Consider the following 22903-nt stretch of genomic DNA (forward strand, 5'->3'; position numbering starts at 1 on the left):
CCAAAACGATTTTTTTATGCGTAAAATAAAATAGATCACCAGTGAGCAATCCTACAGTTACCCACCATATTAGTACCGAACATTACTACTGATTTGTTAAAATGTATAATTTAAGCAAAACGTGCTTTTTAAGATGGAACGCTTCATGGACTTATAAGTAAATAACAAATTTAATATATTAAACTTTTGTTACTAATACTATATGTTTAGCGCATAGAACAGAACCGAATATATATTTAGTCATGCTTGTGTTTTCATCTGTTTTAATATGTGATTGCTTGACTGTCAACCTGTTTGAATCCGTCTGTGCACGCTCACCTTCCTTCCACCCCCCTCAAAACATCTTTCCTGCAAAAATTGTTCTAACCCCCAATGCTTATTTGTCTGCATAATTATGTGCGAACAAGTGTATGTTCTCCTCATGTAGAGAAAAAAAGTTATATATTTCTTTTTCGTTAATTTTATAATTATTAATGTAGATTAAAGAGATATCACATGTCCCCGAGATGGAATGTTAGTAAGTGGTTGGTGAAGGAAGAATATAAGTCGCAAAAGTTTAGCAAACCATTTTATTTGACCAAATGGGGGAATTTCAAAACAGTCCACAATCAGTTTTCAGCCAACAGCGGAGCTTTTAATAAATTTTGCGACATGAACAAATTGCATGAGAACGACATTCATTCGAAAAAGTAGTTTATTATTACGAAGGAGACTTTGCACGATTTTTAATTCGAAAAGGTGTAAACAAAAAAAAAATAATAAAATAAAAATAAAATAAGGCAGTTACGCATCTTCCCCACTTGCTTTACCAACATTATGAGAAGCACAAAGCGTATGCGCATATTTATACATACACGCGCACACCGTGTAAATATAACACATTTTAACTTGGAGGGAGAGACCACCCGTGTGGACAGAAAATACGCCCCCTTCGTTTTGTTACTCAATTTTTTTTGTCTCATTTGAATTTCATTTTACGTTTTTTTCTCATTTGCCACCTTTTTTTTTTTTATGTTTTTATCATTGCCAATTCGTTTCTATTTAGTAAAACTAACTGAATGTTTTAGCTATTACTGAGCTTATTTTTCGTCAATCTTTGCTCTCTATATTTGCCCAACGACATGTGTATAAGCACATTCATGTCCATATGGAGGGACTTCCCCGTATGCGTGTTTTTTTTTTTCTGTTATCTTCTTCCCTCTATAATTAGAATATTTTTTCCAATAAATTTAATAGAATGCTGAAATAATGAGGTAATTCGTTTATTAAATTTAAGGGAATGCACATGTAGTCGAAGCTGTAAATTGTTTTATTCATAATTTCGTTAATTTCGGAGGAGGATGACTTGTTTAATTTGGGTGCCTACAAGGGGGAACAACAGACGCACATGAGTGTGCACACACATATATATATGTTTATGTACATATGTACTTCACGTATTCACTTTTTCTGCTAATTTTTTTGCATAAGTGAAAAAAAAAAAAATTGTCCCATATGACTCCTTTTCATTTTTTGCCCTCATCAGCTTTAAAGAATTTGCACAGTTTTTCGTCACAATCACATTTTTTGTTAGCAAATAATTAATGAGAGATTTGCACACACTAAATGTATCATCCCCTGCTGAGCTATTCTTAAAACTGAGAAAGCTCTGCTTCTTATTTTTGTGTTTGCTTTTATGTGTGTTTTACGACATACGGTGTGCAGCGTAAATTATGGATATGTATAATTTTATTCAATAAATTTGCAAGTTATATTTGACGGAGGAGAGGTTAGCTTTCGTTGCAGTGGCATCTCTCTCGTTATGCCAGTTTGTTTGGCTTCTGAAAATTAGTGCCTCCCCATGGAACCGCTCCATGTGGGGAATTTCATGTACGTATGCATTACTTTTTTTTTTTTTTTTTTTTTTGTGATTATAAATTTCATCACGTTATAACTGCCATCATATTATTCTTTAATGAAATAACATTTTTTTGGACCACCTTTAATTAAAACTGCGTGACGCACATAAGATAGGAAAGCTGTGTATATATTCTCATCACGTTGCTGATTTGGGCCAAATGTACCAGGAATGTGATCGCTCCCCCGTGGTGTGTTCCAAATTTTGCAACGAGTGGCAGTTTACCCCTTTTATTTGATAGAATTACTCTAAGGGGGAGTTGTCTGTGTATACGCATTCCCGCAGGCACCTATGCACAGTGCGCGATTTTTTTCTCATTTTTATGTAAGAGCATTACCTTTGGGTACCTCTGGCTGAAATGAGTTAATATTAACGTTTTACACTGGACTTCTAGACCTGCGGGGTACATGTGTGCAGTTATTTGTGGAGGATTTAAAAAAAAAAAAATGATGAACTGGGGTCATCATACCAAAACGACATCACAACAGTGGTGTGTGTGTGTGTTTTTTTTTCTTTTTTTTTTAATCCTTACTAATTTGCATAGCTTCATGTGTTGTAGAGTGCTTCTTATGAATGGCTTCGTCCAGCAATTCGTCATCAAAGGTGGCTAAGAATTTTAAAAAACATTGGTATGTACATAAATGGAATTGTCTTAATTTTGTTGCCCTACTATGTAGTAGAGAACACTTATAGGTGCCTCCTTCGTAGACCGGTTTGACATTTTCAAACTTTTTTTTTTTTTACCTTCGTGTATTAAGATATCACAGTTTTTGGAGAACATTTTGACATTATCGCATGGTCTTGTGTCCGCTGAGTAAACCACGGAACCGATATTTTTGCGTTCAATTTTTATGCCGTAGGACTCTTTAACATGGTTAACCTGTAAGGGGGAATTTTAAGGAGAAATTGTGCAGAGCTAATTATGTTCCTTCCTTTTTGAGGTACCCGTAAAATGTGCGCCCCAGTTACGCGCACCCAATACTTCATTATGAATGGAAAGGATTTATAAAACATGCGTACCTTAAAAGGACGGAGAAATACAAAGCTGTCGTCATCGCCGACTTTTTCCTTTACTTCCAAATTTTCTTTATTGTACAACACGTTCACTGGTTTGTCAAAAAAGAGTTCACCAAATAAATTCATCCAACTTTTTAGCGTTGACGGGATCAGTATGAGCGGGTCATCTAGGTGTGGAAATAGGAGTCTGCGCATATGCAGTAGGTAGTAAAGTCCCATGTGGTGATCTGCGTGTGCGTGTGAAATGAATACTACTCTGCAGTTAGGAGGGGAGAAATGAGGATAGAATGGGGTGTATATTTATGCATCTTCTCTTTGCTGTCTATGGAGGTGTAACAAATTTTACGAAACGGAAAAAAAAAGAAAAAATGCGCTCCATCCAAATTGATACATGCAATATACTCTTAAACAATTATCACAGCGCACGTTTTTGGAGAAATACAAATTCAAACACATTGCAGCATGTAGGTGGATTACTTAATCGACTTAATGGTCTTGGAAAAATGGAGCCACGACTGGCTCATCCAGTACAGCTGGTAGAGGGAGCCCTCTCCAAAATCCAAGACAATTCTGAAATTTTCTTCAATGTTTAAAATGATGCCAGAAACGTTTCTAAACGTTGAGGGCATTGAACAACCGGTACCGAGAAAATAAAAGGAAGGAAATTTTAAGTAACTCTCCGTTGCTCTATTGTTAAAATGGTCAAATGTCTTTAGTAATTCTTCATTATTCCTTAAGACGTTCGATATTTTCGCGGAATTAAAAATTGTTGGATATAATTCGCATAGCATCTCTTCCGTGCTTATGCTAACTTTGTGAAACGGATGCAGAACAAATTTGCTCAGTGGGTTGTACACAAGGTACGAATCGCTTTGTTCGCACTTTGTGTGGTTTGCTTCGTCCTTCTCCACCACTTCCTTTACTGCCTCTTTTATCTCTTCCTTCACTTCTTTTCCCACCTCCTTTAAATCCCCCGCGGTAGGACCATGTGAGGCGCTCCCCTCTTGGGAGGAATTCCCTATTTGGAATGCGGGTCCACCCTCCTTCGCAGTTGAGGCCAAATTTCCGCCTTCCCTCCCATCACCATTATCCGATGATGCGTGGCAATGATCGTACAGGGGGGTGTCCGCTTTGTACTTCAAAAAAATGGTAGGCAATAATTTCGAAAGGAAGTTGTTCAATGATGCTGTGGAAACAAATGGACATACTTTCAAAGAACTACTGGATTGATTGCATTTAACATTTTTCACATTTTTTAAACTTAAAAAAAAATTTTTATAATTGTCCATATTGGTAATTTCTTCCCCAGATAAATGAAAAATATATTCCAAATTTTTTAAATAATAATCTCCCCTACTGGCAAGTTTGTCCAACAAATATTTTACGTCAGCAGCATCCTCTACATCAATAACTAGGGCCTTCCTTCCGTCTATGTTTTTATCGCACACGTCTTCAGGCTTTATTACTTTACCATTTAACGTAATGGCCTTTCCAGATTTTAGTATTCCGTAGTATTTTCCTGGTGGGATATTTAAGCTCTTTGCCTTTTCGACATGGAATTTTCCAATTGTTTGGGGACACTCAATTGCATAGCAAATGGTGCTGAACTTTTTCTTCACTGGTCCCTTCTCTGGTTTGGTCTCCTTGTCGTTCCGTTTGTCCTTTGTAGTGCCGGGGAGCCCCTCTTCGTGAAGAAGCTCTCTATCGGGTTGTTTTCCCTCAGGAATTCCTTCACTGGGGTGGTCTTCCTGGTGGGATTGTCCATTTGGGGTGTGTTTCCCATCCACTTCGCCATTTTCGTGGTCACCCTTGTGATTGTCCCCATTCGGGGTGCACTCCCCCTGTAGCTTCCTCTTCTTAAAATTATCCGAACGGCCTTCCCCAGAGGGGCCATGTTTTACTGCTCCCCCTTCACGTGAGTGATTCGTTCCCTGACGATGCATGTCACTCGATTCGGGAGCTATTTTCTCTTCAATATTATTCACTCCTTCTACGCACTGGTTCGGCATGTCACTTTCTCCTTTTTCTTGTAGCATTATTGGCGTTATAACAACGTTTCCCTTTAAAACTACAGGAAGATTTTCACAAATTTCGTGTACTTGTAATTTTATATTTTTCAGTTTCGCAAAGGAAGACTTGAAATTGTTAACTATTTGTTCTATCGGCTTCGGTCCATAAATGGATATATCACTATTTGCTATGTTATCTATGGTTAGGAGGAGACCAACTAACCCTCCAATTGTTTCTGGATTAATTTTCGTAAAAAATATATTCCTAGTTTTAACGACATGTAACTTATGCTCGTTCAAAAATCTTTGCACATTTTCTCCACAGTTAAACAGTGTGAATTCTCCGTTCACAAATAGGCGCAGGCTCGGCGGCACTGCCAGTTTGTGACACCCTACCATTTGGATGTACACCTCCATTTTGTGTAGCTTGTCTGTTTTATATAGTGGAGACCTCCTTCGGTGCAGCCCTTTTTTGAGGTGGGCTTGGCTATCTTGTTCGCGCGTCTAGCAGTGAGCTTAAGCGCTAAGGCAATATGGGTTCAAAAAATGGGTTACAAAAATGGATTCACACATGGCTGCACAAGAGTACTTCCTTCAAGGACTGCTTCACAAATGGAAAAACTGTTCACTGGTTGGACGGTTTGAGGAAAATTCAACCATTCGTGACTATGCTCGTTTAGCAACTTTGTGCATATATATGCTTTGACGCAAGAATTTCAAATTATGCCAAAAAAAAATAATGAAACGAATAAGTAAAACAAAAAAAAGGTACTTTGGGACAAGTTAAATAGAACTCACGATAAGTTAGGCGAATGAATTAAGATTGAAAAATTGCTTGTCCTCCCCTGTTCTCAAAAAAAAGGTGGGGAAGAAAAATTATTACCACTCACAAAATGAGTAAATAAACAACATAAGTGTACGCACAAGGATTATGGTTATTAATACTTTTCCTGGTGGGCCTGCCTCTGAACGATGTGCTGCGCCCGCACCCTTTATTTTACAACAACCTCGCATCCATTTATTAAGCGCCTTTGTTACGCGGGGGGAGTTGCTTCGAATTATGTTGAGTCCAACTGAAAAAAAGGCAGATGGAGTTGTCGCCCTTTTTCTCATAACAAGAAAAAAAAAGGGAAACAAAAAAAGTAATTTACAGTATGGAATAGGTAAAGTAGGACGTAACTACCTTCACAGTGACTCTCTTTTGGGGGAGAATGCACTCAACATACATGAAGGACAAATCGTGTGAGCGTTTGAAAAAAGCAACGTATGGATGAGAGCATTACATATATTTATCTGCATCTTGCGTGGCTCTTTGACCGGGTCAAGAAAAAATGAAATAATCTACCCAGGTTGGGCAGAAAAAAAAAAAAAAAAAAGCAGCAACTGTATAAACTGCGCGATTGCTAAAACATAGGTAAGGGGAAGTGTGCCCCATATTACTGTTCATTTAATAGTGGAAAATTTTATGCAAAAATAGTTCCAAGTGCTCACACGTGTGGAAATGTTAACATTTCGTAGTGTTTTCCAAACAAGAGAAGGTATAAGTGAAAGCGTCAAAGGGGCATTTTTTAATAGCCCACTTTTCGTAACCAAATGAGGTGTAAAGTGATGCAAAAACAGCAAGATCCAAAAATGTATCAATGAGGGAACACCCATCTACACAATCCCAATTGTCATATATAACCCCATTTTATGATAACCTCTACGACGGAATAAATGGAATGTGGATATCCAAATGAAGGGAAATTCCACCAAGTAGTTCAGACCATAAAGGAGAAAATTGAAAAGCACGATTTAAGCAAATGGAAGGACATTGTGAAACCGGAAGAGGGTCCAAAATATGACGAATATTTTGAGCGTCTGCTGAGGGAAGGCAGTCAAGAAAAGGACACCCACGATGGGGGTGCCCATGGGATTCATGATCTATCCGCCGAACAGGTGGAAGAACCCCCTCCAGGGGGCTACGGAGCAACCGGGTATGAAGAAAACAAAACAGAGTTTCAGCTGAACAAAGAATTCTTCGACAAGATAACTAATAAGGAAAAATTTTACTTCCTACTGAACATAAAAGAAATGATGGAAACGAGTTGGTTATTGGCACAAAAAAGATTGGAGGGGATTAAATTGGAGGAGAAGTCCAAACCAGTTAACGTTAAGGAGTTATTAAATTACTCCCAAAAAATTGCAGACACGACATGTGCCCCACCAGAGTGCGACAACATAAACGACAAAATAATGCATCAAGAATATTACCCCAATTATCATTTTTTAAATTTTGTGAATGTAGAAGAAATACATTTGTCCAAACTATTCCAGCTACAAAAATATAGTACCGTTTGCTTCCCCCCAATTATTACCATACAGGAGGGTAAGGACAATATGCTCCTTGTTGACATAACCTGCACTACTCCCCACGTCACCATTTATTACAGAATCAATGATGAGACGGATGAGTACATATATGATGCAGTTAACAAGCCGCAAATTAGGAAAAGAAAAAAGATCAATGTTTACGGATGGTCAATTAAAAATGGACATATAAAATCGAGAGTTACATGCATTTCGAAATCGTATAAAGTTGAGGAAGACGATTCGTTTTTCCTTACGGATAATTTGGCAAATAAGGAACAGGGGGAACAACCACCAGGCTCTTCCAAAAGGAGTATGGAATCTAATGCCCCTGATAAGCCATCTCAATTTACAAATGTCTTTAAAAATTTGGGCTTCCTACTCAGCCGAAAAAAGAAGAAAACAGAGGAATCCTCATCAAATGGGGAGTCATCGAGTGAGGGGTAGGGGTAACACATACTTTTGTGGGGTCTGCCCACACAGTTAATACGAAAAAATAAGCATGTGTGCCGCTGGCCATAAAGCAGGATGTGCGACTCCGAAGATTAGCCACCTGCACGATAGGAGCAGATGCACGCGCGAAGTAGCGAACAGTACAATAGCAACCACTGCTGTGTTACCCATTTGTTCAGGTCTGACCTGACTTCCGCTTTTTTTTTTTTTTTTTGTGTGTGCAAATTTTCCCGTGTGGACGCAAAGCGCGACACAGAGAAGTATACCAATATAGTTAGACAAAAACAGTTCTTTTGAGACAACTACACATATGCGCGCAAGTGCATCGTAGTTGAACGACGTGCGTCATATAAGTGACGAATTTTTCAAAAGGACATCCTTTATCTGATCGGGCGAGTAAAGCATGTTCACTTTTTTGGAATACATTTCGTACAAGTGTGCATATTCCTTATGTATGTTATTAAATATGGCCAACTGCATGTCCTTTTTGACATGATTTGATTGAATTTTGTTCACCACAGGGAAATCATTAAACTTCTCCGAAAAAGCAAATTTATAAAAATTTTCCAGAATCAGTTCTACTTCCTTTATGTTACTTTCTTCCCCTTTCCTAATTTTATCTAACTTTAGGGAGGCCAATAAATTTTTATTTTCCAGCTCCAATACTTTTTCCATTTTTTCCTGGATAATTATACCCAGCAAATCGTAGTACTTAGAGGACCCTTCAAACATTTTCACATTTTCTTGCATAAAGATAAATATATTTATAATAAATATGTAATCCCTTTCTATATTCTGACTTTTATTTTTCAAGGAGTTATTTATTAGGGGGTTGATTGTGATGTCCAGGACGTTTTGAAAATTCTGCTCCTTGTAGTGGTGCCCGAATAGGTCACTATTCCTTGTGTATATAGAGTATACATTATTTAAGGCACTGAATATTTTTTTTACAACTGACAGTGTGTTGTCAAAATAATTGGGTTCGTCCACTTTGGTGATTTTACTAAGGTAGAAAGTGACAACATCTTTTTGCCACAGCGAGATGAATTCGTTTTCTATTTTTTTCTGTATTTTTTGCGTAAATTTTAGCAACTTGCAGTTGTATTTTTCCTCCACTTTGCTTCTCGCCCCGTCATCGGGTTCAAGATTGGCGAGTTCATTCGAGCTCTGCCGTTTTTCGTCTCCACGTTCATCTTCGTCTAAAGATCCTTCTTCTTCAACCACATTTGGGACAATCCCCACATTTTTTATTTCGTCTACATCATCTCCCTTTTGAGAATATTCCGTGTTTATATTGTTCACTGGTTCACCGCTTAACAGCTTTTCTTCGTTCGTCTGATCGGTGCGCTCTCCGCTCGGAAGTTTACTCTGCGCACCATCTGCGACGCTGCTGGGGAGGTCCCACAAAATGGAGTTCCTCCCTTGAATTCCCTTGCCAAGATTAATTTTGTAATTTTCTAGGAATGAATTTTCGTGAATAGGGACTCCATCCTGTAAGTTGGGCCCACTAGGTTGACGACCATCCGAATCCGCACTAAAGCGTATCATTTCGATGGAATTTTCTCTAATAATATCTCTGACGTCTTGTGTTATTTCACAGCTATTTTGAAATTCTTTCAATTTAAAGATGAACATGTCTACAATGTGAAACAGTTCATAACATGTATCGTAACTCTTCGGGTAGCTGCTCAAATTTGTGTCTAAAAAATGACTGTAGGGAGCATACAAGGAGTCAATTATGGTGTATAAATTGTTATGCATATTTTCCAGCTGAGCAGTTATGTACGGGATTGGTATGTTGGAATAATAATAATTGAACAGAAGCAGGATTTTGAAGAAATTATCCTCCGACGTTAATAAGTAGTACATTGTTGAAAAAAAGTTTTTAAATATTTCCACAGAATCATCTATGGAATCATCTATCGGGTGGAACTCCCCTTCTGAGTTGTTCCTCCCAACTGCGTTACTCCCATGACTGCTAAACAAATCGTTGTAATTTCTTTTCAGCAATTTCACTCTAAGGTGTAAAAAATTAGCGAAACATATGTTGAAGTATTCCATATTTTCGATAATAATTTTATAGCACAATTTTGTCAAGGGGGAAAAATTCTGGACATAATTTTTTATCATAATTTTTCTCTTTTCTTTTTCTTCCGAAATGGGACACAACAATAAATCTGCATCCTTGTTTGTCCTTCTATAACAATTGTTATTCTCTCTGATCAGATAGAGGCACATTTTCTTGCACGCCTTATTCAATATATTGCTGTAATGCTTGGAGTAATATTTGCTTACTCTATCAGTTGAATTCTCGTTTAGCAACTTTATTATATTTTCCTTTGTATATTCAAACTGCTTTAAGTGTTCAAAAAATGCAATATTTAGCGAAACATTTATGTCCGTTAAATTGTTATAGCTTAGGGGACTTAAACTGTATTGCTTTAAAATTTTGTCATACATTTTTTCTTTCTTCCTGATAGTATATTTTTCCTTCTTCAGTTTTTCCATTTCCTCCAGAATTTCGCTTGTCATTTTGCTACTTTCCAAGATTTTCTCTTCTGCATTTTTGTCTAACTCGCTAACTTTTTTTAAGTCCTTTTGAATATTCTGAAAATGTGTGAAGAATACATTTGCCTCCTTGAACATATTCTCGAAGCGATCTAATTTTTCCAACTCGTTATCTTCCTCATCGTATAGAACGCTGTACTTGTTGAATGTGCCCTGAAATTTTTTAATCTTCCCCAGGTCGTTACTTAGCCTATTTGCGTTCCCCAACGAGTCGGGGTCTTCACATATCTGTACGTCGTCCATTTAGTTTATGGCTAATTCGATCTGCGATGGGAAACTACCAATTGGTTCTTTTACCCCATTGGGAAATGAGGAAAGGGTTGGCCTACTACTTTGCGTTGCTTGCTAAAATGGAGTGGTCTTTCTTCGATGATGTTTATACACCCCAGGGTTAGTGTACACCCGTGCTCACGCATGTGTACGGATGCACATGTATGTGCTTACCCACGTTCGCGTTCATGATAGCCCGAACCGGTAAGAAATTCCCCTGCCCTCCGTGTACTTCTATACGTTCTAAAAAGGGTCAACGGGTGAGGTTGGCCATGCGCGAAAATTATTTCCCCTGGGAAGTGCGCTACAATTGAGCAAACCTTTCCAATATGGCCACTTAATGGAGCCATTCAAAGGAGCAAATTGGATGAGTTCACAAACGAGATCCGAAAAAATATTTCCAAAAAAGCTCTGCGTCCCATTTGGTAAACGCATAAAGTGCGCAACGAACGTGCACCTTGGAAAAAAAAAAAATAAAGGGACCCCTAAGGGGGGTTAGCACTTTTGCATATTGGTTTTTCCATTGGGCTTCCTCACAATGGGGGGTACAAATTTTTACCCATTTTCCACCTTTAAAAAGTCTAACATATTTTACTATGGAGGTGCCTCTTTTTTTAAAAAATGTCGAAAGAAGCGAGTCATTACACCAAGTTCGCGCATTACTAAATGAGGGACCCATTCATTGCGTGAAATAATTTTGCAGCGAATTGATCTAATTAAATATAAACCTGTGATTGTAGGTTATGGTACACATCGTGGGATGACAACGCAGAGGCGACCAAAATACACGCGCTTTGAATAAATCGACATAAGCACACAGGTTGAGAAGCGCGTGTACATTTAAATAGCATACACACGTGCATGTATACCTATATACATAAACTGGCACCTACGAAAGCGGCACCCATTCGCGCTAGCAACTGGGATTTGCACGAAAAGCATGTTAAAAACTCAATGCAACAATTTAGTGAAAATGAGATGGATACAAAACAGTCTTCGGGACAGAAAGGGGGTCCCCATTGTTTATAAAAAACTTATGTCCCTCCTGTTTCAATTTTTCAAAGCATTCCTTCTTACATTGGACATCCAGCCAACGACATTCCTTACATCTCATCTTGGGGTACATAAAAAATAGCTTACCATGCCATGTGAAGTCTCTTTTTCTTCCATCCAAATGTCCATATGCATAAGGCTTGGGGCATGGAGGCTTCATGGTAAAATGAACCTGTGCATGGTACCATAAATATAGGCAAGTTACGAATAAAAAATAAACATGAAATTTTAAAAATATCATTAACTTCCTTTCGTATTCAGTTAGCATAACTGTGGTTAATCTAGAATATGGCTCTAAATCGAGGATCCACTCCTTTCTGTTATTATATCTTGTCAAAAATCCGGTTATGTCTAAATATCTGTATATCTTCTGCCCTATGGTTTCTTTTTCATTTTTATTAAAGAGGATGATAACATTGGAGTTTTGCAGAATGGACACGTCATTTTTTGAATATTGCTCCGATAAACCATTAGCATTTCCATTCGTTGTTGCAAAACATTTTCTCAGATTTGTTTTGAAAATTTGGCTGTCCTTCTGGTTGGTACTTATGATGGATGAAAATAATCCATTGCGATTAATAATGCAGCTTTGCATATGATTGGTAACCGTTACGTACGTCCTTAGGAATATTTTGTTTCCACCCTTTTCGTAAACACTTGAAAAAATGTTAAAGGTATCATTTCTTCCATTTCGCAAAAATTGTAGCATCATATTCTTCTCGCTCTTATGCAGCATTTTGTCACTTGGTTTGTGTGATTTAATTTGCGCCTACTTTTTTTTTTTTTTTTTTGCAATCCTTGTGATTACACTACACTGTAATGTGTAGCTATACAGACATACAGTCTCGCGCAGCTGTGCGGTTATATGTATTTATCTCTTCTTTCCTATGAATTGCTTCCTTCCTGTAAGTTCCTTCACCATACACATCATTAAAGTTAATCACTTGGCTAACACTTAAATGTGTACGCTTGAGTCAATCCGCAGGAGGGTATTTGCCTACACATATGCGCGTATATCTCGATCCAAAGGAGTAACATTAAGTAACATTAATGGGTTGAAAGGTTATATGTCCCCTGGCCGTCACCAAAAAAAAAAGGACTTTATACATTAACACAGCACATATGTATTATTACTAATATGTATTAAGCTTGGCGTTCCAGCTGACCCCCCGCTTGGCATCTTAAAAATCAGTCACATATCTGACCATGCGCGAAGCAGCCTTCTCCATGCAATATTTTGTGAAAAAAAAAAAGAAAAAAAAAGAAAAAAAAAGAAAAGCATATTGTACACTGCCCCACGCAGTGGGTATACAACGGGGATGTACTAATATAAATATATGTATGTAATACTGTTCAGTTCAAAATGGGAATGCTGCAAATCGAAGAGCAAATGAATAAATGCCGCTCGTACGGATAACACCCAGTGTGCTGTTACACTTGGTATTTTGCTATTTTTCAAACGTCACTTGAATTTGAAATAAATACACAAGAGTACATCATGCGTGAAGGCAATTATTTGCACGGAAAACATATGCACTTCATGTGTACACGTTTCGTTTGCGCACTTATTTTGCTTTCCTTGGAGGCCTAGCTGTTTCGACATTTCGGGTCCATCGCTCGACCATCTTCCAGTTACATCGCGAACTAAGCGGAACTTGGAAATGGTTATTTGCAATTTGGAGTTCACAATTTGAAAATTTGAATTTTTTCCTTTCCCTTAACGCAAAAAATTCGATAACTCGTTTGCACAATTTTGAAAGAAAAAATTCGGAGATACATTTTTTGTGTTGCGATTTCTGTTGTGTAGTGTAAAATGGTTCGCAGCATACGGCAGGAAGCGAAAAGTGGGCGCAAAAAATTGGGGAAATGCCCAAGTGTGTCCACCCCGCGTAATCGTTACCATGCCATTGATCCCCCCAAGCGAAGGTTACGACGCATGACTGAGCAGATTATTAAAGCAGTGAAAAATATAGCTTTATTTCTTTAGGAACACGTTTACCAAATGGAAAGGAAAAAGGGAAAATTAAGAAAATCCAAAAATGCATTTCATCCATATCAGTTCCTCTTAACCTTTTTAATGTACCCTCTTTTTATTCCTCACACATACGGAAAAAAGTTAAAGGGATACAGACAACCGCGATGAAGGGCGACCCTGGAAATCTGTGTTTGTTCTCCAAATAGTACACATGAGCGCGAAAAGGTGCAGGCTACCAAACAAGTCAAACAAAACAGTTACATATAATACAACTTATACCCTCCTGCTACGCGTGTATTATTTTTTATTTTTTTCCTGACCCATTTTATCCTCATGGTAAGCATTGAACTATTTTGACCTGCCCAAAATTTCCATCGCTCTATCTGTAGAATTATAATTAAAGTGGCACCACGGGGAAGAGAGTTACCCCAAGGGTGTGTACGCGTTATGAACGTGAAGCATATGTACCTCCAATGAGAAGATGGTCGTATATTTTAGGCACACACATATAAAGTGATGTCTACGTGTTCCTACATCCGTACGGTATCATCATTAAAATGCGAGTTGGGGGGTAACCATCGTCGTGCCCTCCGACATAACACGGCAAAAATGTTTAACATGGGGGTACATTTTTCGCTTTCTTTTTTTTATTTATCATACGTAATAGGACTAAAGGATGGAAGGAGGTACTACAACCTTTCGATGTGTGTCCTTCTTAGAACAAATCATCATAATGTAGTTCGGCTCTTCTACATCCATTCAGCATACAAAAATGGTTCACGGGCATACACACCTAAACATGTGCATATACAGGTCTGTTTTGGCTAATGCGTGCAAATATCCCCTCTTGCACATCGAACAGCGGGATGAAGCGTGATGGGTGATGGGAATAAAGACGAAAGCCACTGTTTCGTAAGAACTATACAAATAAATAGGCGCACGTTCGAACAATACGGTGTTGACACATTTATTACATACATGCACAACCTTTACACAAGCCCATTCGGCTGGAAAAAAATCTTTCTCGTTCAACATAATGTTGTATCGGCATCGGTAAAATATACAAATCGCTCTTGTCAAAAACGAATGCGCTTTGCTACAGTACCAGCACAAAGCGTAACAAACGAATGAAGCAATTGTTAAGTAACTGGGCTAATCATTTGTATGCCCCTGCGTGTAAAATGTTTAACAATTAGGGTTTTAAAAAAAAAATAAATAAATAGCTAAGGCACACTGCTATGCATCGAATGTAAAAAAAAAAAAATGTGAAAGGGCATATATACCATCTGGTGCTGCCTTTTTATATACAAAATATGCTACGGAAATTCATTGGGCGCGCTTGGCACATATAATCCCATTCAAAATGTAAAAAAAAAAAAAAAAATCATTTTCGCTTTTGTGCAACTGTGAACATGCCATTTGGGGATAAATGGCTTTTTATTAACAGTAAGGAGTCTAATAAAAATAAGGGGAGAAATTTCGTTGCACTTTCGCTTCTTTTTTTTTACAAAATTGGCGTCACATTTTATGCGTCAAATGAAGCTCACATTGTAGGTGTCAAAAAATGGTGCCTAGCCATGGGCATTTGAATTTATGCATATACCGCTTATATGTATGTCGTGCGTAAGAATGTGCCTTACATAAGGAAAAAAATCACGTACATGTTTGCATAAACTTACAAACACGTATTTGATTAAAGAGTATGTGATATATTTGGAGGCACCTTTCTTTTTTCCGCTTCAAATTTGCATAAATTATATGTATATATACTCCTGTTGCAAAGCCATATGGTCTCAGGAGTCACAAAATATTTTTGCATAAATGTCATTTATATGTGTATCTCAAGCGCTATTGGTCAATTGTAATTGAATGATTTTAATTTTTTTTTTTTTTTTTCCCCCATCTTTGCATAGAAATGCCTGCATAAAATTGTATAACACCATTTCATGTACATGTTTACATTATCGCAGTTGCTTATGATTAACCAAAACGTGGTTATACATTCATTTGAATAAGAAATAGATAAAATTGAGTCCTTTTTAACAATATTGTAAATGACCAATTGGCCATAGGGTACACGCAGAGAACAGCTAGCAGTGGGAAGGCGCTAATTTGTCGCAAGACCAAGAGCATATGTATCAGTAAAACGGAAGTGAGCAAAAAGGGAAAGACCGCAGCGACGGTGTACAGCATATCGCAGCATAAAGAAGTGTGCCGTCCGTCCTCCCTACCAGAAGTTTATTTGCATATATTGTGCACCACGAATTCGTGAAATTGAATGAAAAGCTAAAAAAGAAGAGGAAAACGTTGGTAATAGTCACCATCAACGCGTGAGGAAGAGGTCCGCAAAATGCTGCTGCTGCGGAACATCGTGGTGGTGCACCAGAAGAGGAGCCACATGTTCTATGTGGGAAACCTGGCGAAAGTGCAATGCGTCCTGAACAATAAGAGGTTCTTTACCCTCTTGAAAAACGAAAGGCTGGATAGACTAAAGAGGGAAATCCGATACAAGCCAAATGATAATTTCCTCATATTACAATTTTATAAGGAGGCAAATGTACACAACCCAAATGAAGTTATAAAACACTACGAGAGCAACAATAACATAAAAAATGAAAGCATAACTAAGGAGTACATAAAAGCGCTAGTATATACAAATAAGTTGAAGTACACCAACTTGGATAATATAAAATATGATAGCGACCCCATGTTACATAGGAGATATATGGACGAATCGAGTCACTCAAATGATATAAATAATGATCGTTCGAATGTGTATGATGCGGGTAATTTGAGCGCAGAGTCTGGCTACGCGAATATGGGTCAGACAGCTCATAGAATAGAATATGGGGATAAAAAAAAAGGGGTGCACAGTGAAACTTATAGCTTACAAATAGACCCCAAGACACCTTTAAAAGTGTCTGTAGTGGATGGAAGTAAAAGAGGCATGTGGGGGTTACTCAAGTCAACTATCGGGTTTCTAATTCTCGTGGCGGCGGCAAGTGTATACCTCGAGGGAGTATCCCAGAATGTCCAAAAAGGGATAGGAGTAGTAAATAAGAAAATAATTCCGGTGGAAAATGTGAAAGTCACCTTTGCAGATGTAAAAGGGTGCGATGAAGTGAAACAAGAACTTGAAGAAATAATTGATTATTTAAAGAATTCTGATAAATTTACAAAAATAGGTGCCAAGTTACCGAAGGGGATACTCCTGTCCGGTGAACCGGGTACAGGAAAAACGTTAATTGCTAGAGCGATAGCGGGGGAAGCGAATGTTCCTTTCATACAAGCATCAGGCTCCGAATTTGAGGAAATGTTCGTAGGTGTTGGTGCCAGAAGGATAAGAGAGCTCTTCCAAGCAGCCAAAAAACATGCGCCATGTATCGTCTTCATTGATGAAATTGATGCAGTTGGATCTAAGAGAAGCAACAGAGATAATAGTGCCGTCAGAATGACGCTAAACCAATTACTAGTCGAATTGGATGGGTTTGAACAGAACGAAGGAATAGTAGTAATCTGTGCAACAAACTTCCCACAAAGCTTAGACAAAGCGTTGGTAAGACCAGGAAGGTTGGACAAAACAATTGTAGTACCATTGCCAGATATAAAAGGTAGGTATGAAATTTTAAAAATGTATAGCAGCAAAATTGTGCTGTCGAAGGATGTTGATTTGCATGTCTTATCGAGAAGAACCGTTGGAATGACAGGCGCAGATTTGAATAATATACTAAACATAGCTGCTATTAAATGCTCTGTGGAAGGAAAGAAAGCAGTAGATATGAATTCAATTGAACAGGCATTTGATAGAGTCGTTGTGGGACTGCAAAGAAAATCTCCCCTAAATGAAGAAGAGAAAAATATTACAGCTTATCATGAAGGTGGTCATACATTAGTTAATTTTTACACAAAAGGTTCCGACCCTGTTCATAAGGCTACTATTATGCCTAGAGGAATGTCCCTAGGTGTTACATGGAAAATCCCAATCAGTGATAAGTACAGCCAAAAAATTAAAGATGTACAAAGCGAAATAGATATTCTCATGGGAGGGTTAGTTTCTGAAGAAATTATTTTTGGCAAGAATAATGTGACCACAGGGTGTTCTAGTGATCTACAGAGGGCTACTCACATAGCACAATCTCTTGTTATGAATTACGGGGTAGGAATTAATGAAGAAAATATATCCATGTTCTTGCAGGATAAAAAAAACATTAGCGAAGAAATGAAAATAAAAATTGATAAATCTATTCAGAGGATACTTTTAGATTCTTATAACAGAGCCAAAAAGGTCCTGAATCAACACATTGATGAGCTACACAGGGTTGCTTCTGCCCTCGTAGAGTATGAAACACTTACCAGCGATGAAATCAAACTAGCTATGCAAGGGAAGCATGATCAGATAAGAAAAAATAGAGAACTGAAACAGAAGGAGTTTAACTTGAAGGACAGTAGGATTTCGTAACGGCAAAATTGGTAGGGAGTTGCCCATCTGTAGGTTAGGGCTCATCTACCAATCGGTACGGAGTATTCCTTTTTTCCCCTTTTTTTATTTTTTTTCTGTTCCTTTTCGTTTCTACGCGCATAGGATTTGCTGCTATTTTTGAATAATTAGCTTCCATCGTCATTACTATGTCTTCTAGCTTCTGTTTTTTTTTTTACACCTTTAGCACCCCCTATATGTTATGTACTTCTTTGAATACGGTGCTTTATGGTTAAATTCGTGCCTTTTCATGTGCAAGTAGAAACAACCGTCATACGTAGACTGTGCATGCGATGCCCCTTACGTCTGATTTTATTTAATTTCCCAGTTTGTTCCATCACCCCCGGTAGTATGTATCATCCCCTCCTCCTCCCTTGTGCTACATTGTTAATGTGAACTTCTCCCCCGTCTGGACATGCATCCTGTATATTTACCGCTCCACAATTTAGTGGTTGTTTTAAAAACGGTTTAACTGAATAGGTGTAGTTTAGCATAAGTACATTTTAACTAGGCAATGACCACAGCGCGAACAAAGGCAGAGTATCAAAAATGGGCGACGTGTTACCAAAAAAAAAAAATGTACATACGGAACCACTCATTAAGACGGCATGTTCCCGCTGATGCTCCTTCCAATAAACCTTTAGGTCATAAAACCAAGGTTGTGTTTTAATTTCTTCTAACACGACCTTATTCTTTTAAATCCAATTAACCCAATATGGAACCCAATTTGAGGTCCTTGAACAAACATTTTCCCTAAAACCCGGAATCTGAACTTGGAACCTGTTCCTTCGCAACATGAACAATAGTAATCTGTTCCTTAGGAACATCTTCCTTAGGAAGAAAGTCTTCCTCCCAAAAACCCGGAACCCTAAACTTGTAACCTGTTCCTTAGGAACATTTTCCATAGAAACATCTTCCTCAGGAACAAAATGTTCATCCCTAAACCCGGAACCTGAACCTGGAACCCTAGCCCTGAACGTGGAATCTGTTCCTTAGGAATAAAGTCTTCCCCCTATGAACCTTAAACTTAAATTTAAAAAATTTTCCTTAGGAACCAAGTCCTCCTCAAGAATAAAGTTTTCCTCCCCAAACCCAGAATCAGAACTTACAATGTGTTCCTTAACAACACTTCCCCGAGGAAGGCTTTCTATAGGAACAAAGTCTTCCTCCCTAAACCCGGAATCTGAAGATTGAACCTGTTCCCTAGAAACACGTTCCTTAGGAAAAAAGTCTTCCTACCTAAACGCGGAACCTTAATATGCAACACGTTCCTTAATAAAATCAACCATAAAAACATGTTCCTTAGGAACAACTTCTGTAGGAATAAAGTCATCCACCCTAAACCCGGAATCCTATGCCTTAACCCTAAATACATAACACTAAACCCTGAACCCTAAATCCTAAACCTTGAATTATAAACCCTAAACCCTGAATTCTGAACCCTAAACCCTGAACCCTAAAGCATGAAATCTAAAATCTGAACCCTAAACCCTAAACCCTAAACCCTGAAGCTTAAAGCCTAAACCCTAAACCCGTAATCCTAAACCCGTAACCCTAAACCCGTAATCCTAAACCCGTAACCCTAAACCCGAAATCCTAAACCCGTAGTCCTAAATACAAAACCTAAACCCTAAACACGTAACTCTAAAATCGCAAGCCTAAACCCTAAACCCTAAACCCCCAAACCCTAAAACCTGAACCCTAAACCCAGAACCCTAAACCCAGAACCCTAAACCCTGAACTCTAAATCTTAAATCCTGAACCCTAAGCCCTAAATCCTAAACCCTAAACCGGAAGACCCTAAACTCTGAAGCTTAAAGCCGGGAAGCGCTTAACCCTGTAATACAGATTACATATGTATATGTGTTATTTATAGTGTTCTGACCTGAAGGGGTGAAGGAAAATAGTAAATAAAAAAAGATGAGAAGTGTACATAAATAAAAAGGATGATTGTAATGTGCATTGGATGAAGGGGTAGAGAAAAAAAGAGTTCAAGTAATGGGATGCAGATATTTAATATAAATAAGCTATTCATAGTGTACTAACAAATAGTGGGGGGAGGAGAAATGAAGCAGTTATTATTATTGAAGAATCATAAATGAAAAGAAGAGCGGTGTATATTATAGTGTATTATTTTGAAAGAAGGTATATTGCTATTAGTAAATAGTGAATACAATTCTATGCACATCATATCCTACGCTCTTTCACCACATTTTCTAAATTTAAGCTCTGTAGTAGATATGAATGAATGTGTATAGGAAGGTCAGGGATAGAATGTACTCTGTGTAAATATGGGAGCTCTATTAAATGTGCTCTAAGAACTTTGAATAATCTTTTTAAAGTGTGAGAAAACATTAATTAATAATGTAACGTGAGGATTTTTATGGAAGGAAATTGTGTTCTTATGTAAGTAATAACTGAGTGAGGCAAATAATTGTATAGTGTTCCAAAGAATCACATAAGGTTATATAGTACGGAATGTGGAGTGTGTATAAGGAGTATGCACTTCTCTTCCTTCCTTATTCTATTACTTCAGCACATCTGTTTTACTTCTGCATGAACTATATGAATGAGTATTTAATATATATGCACATAGTATACTACTGTTTTACTTTGAAAATTAAGCAGTGTGTGTTGTTCAGGAAGTCAGGAGTTCATCCTCCGTAATAATCACAAAGCGAGCAGAATCCTTGTATATGTGTTTTGCATAAATTATGAGCACATTTTTGGAATAAATTCATTATATAGAAGAGTAAACATGAACAATGACGCCGGACGATGCAATATTAACGGTTCGTTAACATCCCAACTCCCCCCCTTTCCTTTCTTCTATTACTCAGTGTGAATAATTGTATACTAAACATACAATACTTTATGTACAGTGTCGTAAATTAGGTGGTGTATATATGAACATACACAAATACATCTATTTTGTTCCTTATAATTTTTGTAGGAAAAACTTTTGGAAAATTTGCCTTCAGTAAAGATGTACAAAGAGTTGAGTCAAAAGGCCAATAGTAAAAATAATATAAATTGTAATAATGATGTGAAGAAAAGAATAAAGGACTATATTACAGATGAAAATACTGTAAATAAGATTATGAAAGTATTCTGTTACAGATATGAAATGAATCGTGATGAAGATGAAGACAAAAAGTGGTGTAATGCCACTTATTATTGGATAGGGGAAATATTATCTGAAAAATTGGAGGATTTGAAATTTCAAGTTACCATGACTAAATGTTATAATGAAATGAGGCAAAGGAAAAATAAAAGTGGGTGTGAATTTATGTACCTTGTTGATAAGGACTTATTCGAAGCATTAAAAAAATTGGTCGACTATAAGATGGACGAAGTAATTATAAAGGAGCAATTAGGGGGAGAGCAAAATAGGAAGTGTAATCAAAAGTACCATGAATATTTGGGAGATGTGAAAAAGGCCTACGGCAAAATACGTGGGCAATGTTCAGAAAGAAATAATAATGAGTGTTACTGGAAGTTCAAAGGATTATATGGGGATATCGGGAATGTGGAAGACTTGAAGTTAAGTTGTAAACTGCAAGGTACGACGGCAACTGCACACGAAAGTAACTCCGCACCAGGAATAGGTGTTGCCCCAGGAGTTGGGGTGGCACCTGGGGTTGGTGTTGGACCTGGTGGTGATATGGTTGGTGCCCTAGGTGGTGTTCCTGGTATAGGTGTGGGTCTAAGGAGGAGAAAGTAAAGGAAGGAGGGTCTAAGGAGGAGAAAGGAAGAAAGGGTCTAAGGAAAAGAAGGGTTTAGGGAAGGAAAGTACCTCCTAAGGGAAGGAATTGATGGTCTAAGGAGGGAAGGAAAGGGAAATACACTAATATTATTCCATGTACTTATTTATTTTTCAGCCGTATCAGGAAGATCAAGTGCTGCCAGTGATGGTGGTGCTGCTAGCACTGCCGTTGCACCTGCTGCTGTGTCTGGTGGACTTGCCACCACAGTAGGATTACCTGCAATCCTATACTTTTTATATAAAGTAATAGCCATTACAATTACCATTACGACTATAGTGCTTATAAACCTAAGATAAGGCTTATTACTATTTTTTCCCTATTTGAATTGAATGCTAAAAGGGGGGTATATTGAATGTAATATACGCTCGCACCCTTTTTTTTCCCTCCCCTCCTTACCATAATTCATTCCTTTCCACTGCTTCACTTTCTTCCTTTCCTTAGTATACTTCCTTACCATCTTTGTTACGTAACACCTTCTTTGGAAACAATAGCAGAAGGAACAGAGAAAGAAGATCAACAGGCCGAAAACAACAACAGTTCGATAAATTCACAGAAGGCAGCTCAACATACGGTTCCACAATAGCAGATTCGACGGATGTTTCTACAATCTATAATGGTAGGTCACCACCACCACAAAGAAGAAAAGGAAGAATGAGAAATGACGTCACTCAACAAAGACAACAACAACAAAGTCAACAGAAGCCACGGAGGCAAAGAACCAATATAAGTTATCATACCATGCAACATTGATTAAGCAAGTAATGTCCTCCCCACTGGGAAGGAACAATTAATAACACCACTCGCAGAATGCATACAATGTAAGAAGCAAAAATTACCATTCTTCCTTTTTCGCCCTTCCTTTCCTTCTTATTCCTTCTTTCCTTCTCTTTACTTACTTCTTTTTTTTTTGTTTTCATTCTCTTTTTGTTTTTCTCTTTATTCTTTTCCTTCATTTCTTTATATTCATTTTATTCTTCCTTTCCTTTTTTTTTTTTTTTTTTTTTTTTTCCTTCCCTCTGTTCCTTTTTCACTAATTATTTATTTCTTTTTAAAAAAAAAAAAAGAAAA

The 22903-nt window shown here is 37.7% G+C and overlaps 6 protein-coding genes across 6 annotated transcripts; 3 read left to right on the top strand and 3 right to left on the bottom strand.

The window, feature by feature from the left end:
• Positions 1–101: 101 nt before the first annotated feature.
• PCOAH_00044570 (Uncharacterized protein) lies at positions 102–693 on the top strand (the record flags this gene model as incomplete). The annotated part of the gene is made up of 2 exons (XM_020061241.1): positions 102–157; positions 480–693. The coding sequence occupies 2 exons, from the start codon at positions 102–104 to the stop codon at positions 691–693; spliced, it is 270 nt and encodes an 89-aa protein (XP_019916431.1).
• A 513-nt stretch (positions 694–1206) lies between these two features.
• Positions 1207–5340, bottom strand: PCOAH_00044580 (Ribonuclease Z; the record flags this gene model as incomplete). The annotated part of the gene is made up of 6 exons (XM_020061242.1): positions 1207–1362; positions 2235–2293; positions 2430–2504; positions 2642–2777; positions 2873–3170; positions 3392–5340. The coding sequence occupies 6 exons, from the start codon at positions 5338–5340 to the stop codon at positions 1207–1209; spliced, it is 2673 nt and encodes an 890-aa protein (XP_019916652.1).
• Positions 5341–6639: 1299 nt separating this feature from the next.
• Positions 6640–7719, top strand: PCOAH_00044590 (Uncharacterized protein; the record flags this gene model as incomplete). Its single annotated transcript, XM_020061243.1, has 1 exon — positions 6640–7719. One exon carries the CDS (start codon positions 6640–6642, stop codon positions 7717–7719), a length of 1080 nt encoding a protein of 359 aa, XP_019916781.1.
• A 351-nt stretch (positions 7720–8070) lies between these two features.
• On the bottom strand, positions 8071–10536 carry PCOAH_00044600 (Uncharacterized protein; the record flags this gene model as incomplete). Its single annotated transcript, XM_020061244.1, has 1 exon — positions 8071–10536. One exon carries the CDS (start codon positions 10534–10536, stop codon positions 8071–8073), a length of 2466 nt encoding a protein of 821 aa, XP_019916767.1.
• A 991-nt stretch (positions 10537–11527) lies between these two features.
• Positions 11528–12352, bottom strand: PCOAH_00044610 (Uncharacterized protein; the record flags this gene model as incomplete). Its single annotated transcript, XM_020061245.1, has 1 exon — positions 11528–12352. The coding sequence occupies one exon, from the start codon at positions 12350–12352 to the stop codon at positions 11528–11530; it is 825 nt and encodes a 274-aa protein (XP_019916433.1).
• A 3589-nt stretch (positions 12353–15941) lies between these two features.
• PCOAH_00044620 (ATP-dependent metalloprotease) lies at positions 15942–18050 on the top strand (the record flags this gene model as incomplete). The annotated part of the gene is made up of 1 exon (XM_020061246.1): positions 15942–18050. The coding sequence occupies one exon, from the start codon at positions 15942–15944 to the stop codon at positions 18048–18050; it is 2109 nt and encodes a 702-aa protein (XP_019916843.1).
• Positions 18051–22903: the final 4853 nt, after the last annotated feature.

Source organism: Plasmodium coatneyi, chromosome 12 (genome assembly GCF_001680005.1).
Source record: "Plasmodium coatneyi strain Hackeri chromosome 12, complete sequence".
Classification (NCBI taxonomy): domain Eukaryota; phylum Apicomplexa; class Aconoidasida; order Haemosporida; family Plasmodiidae; genus Plasmodium; species Plasmodium coatneyi.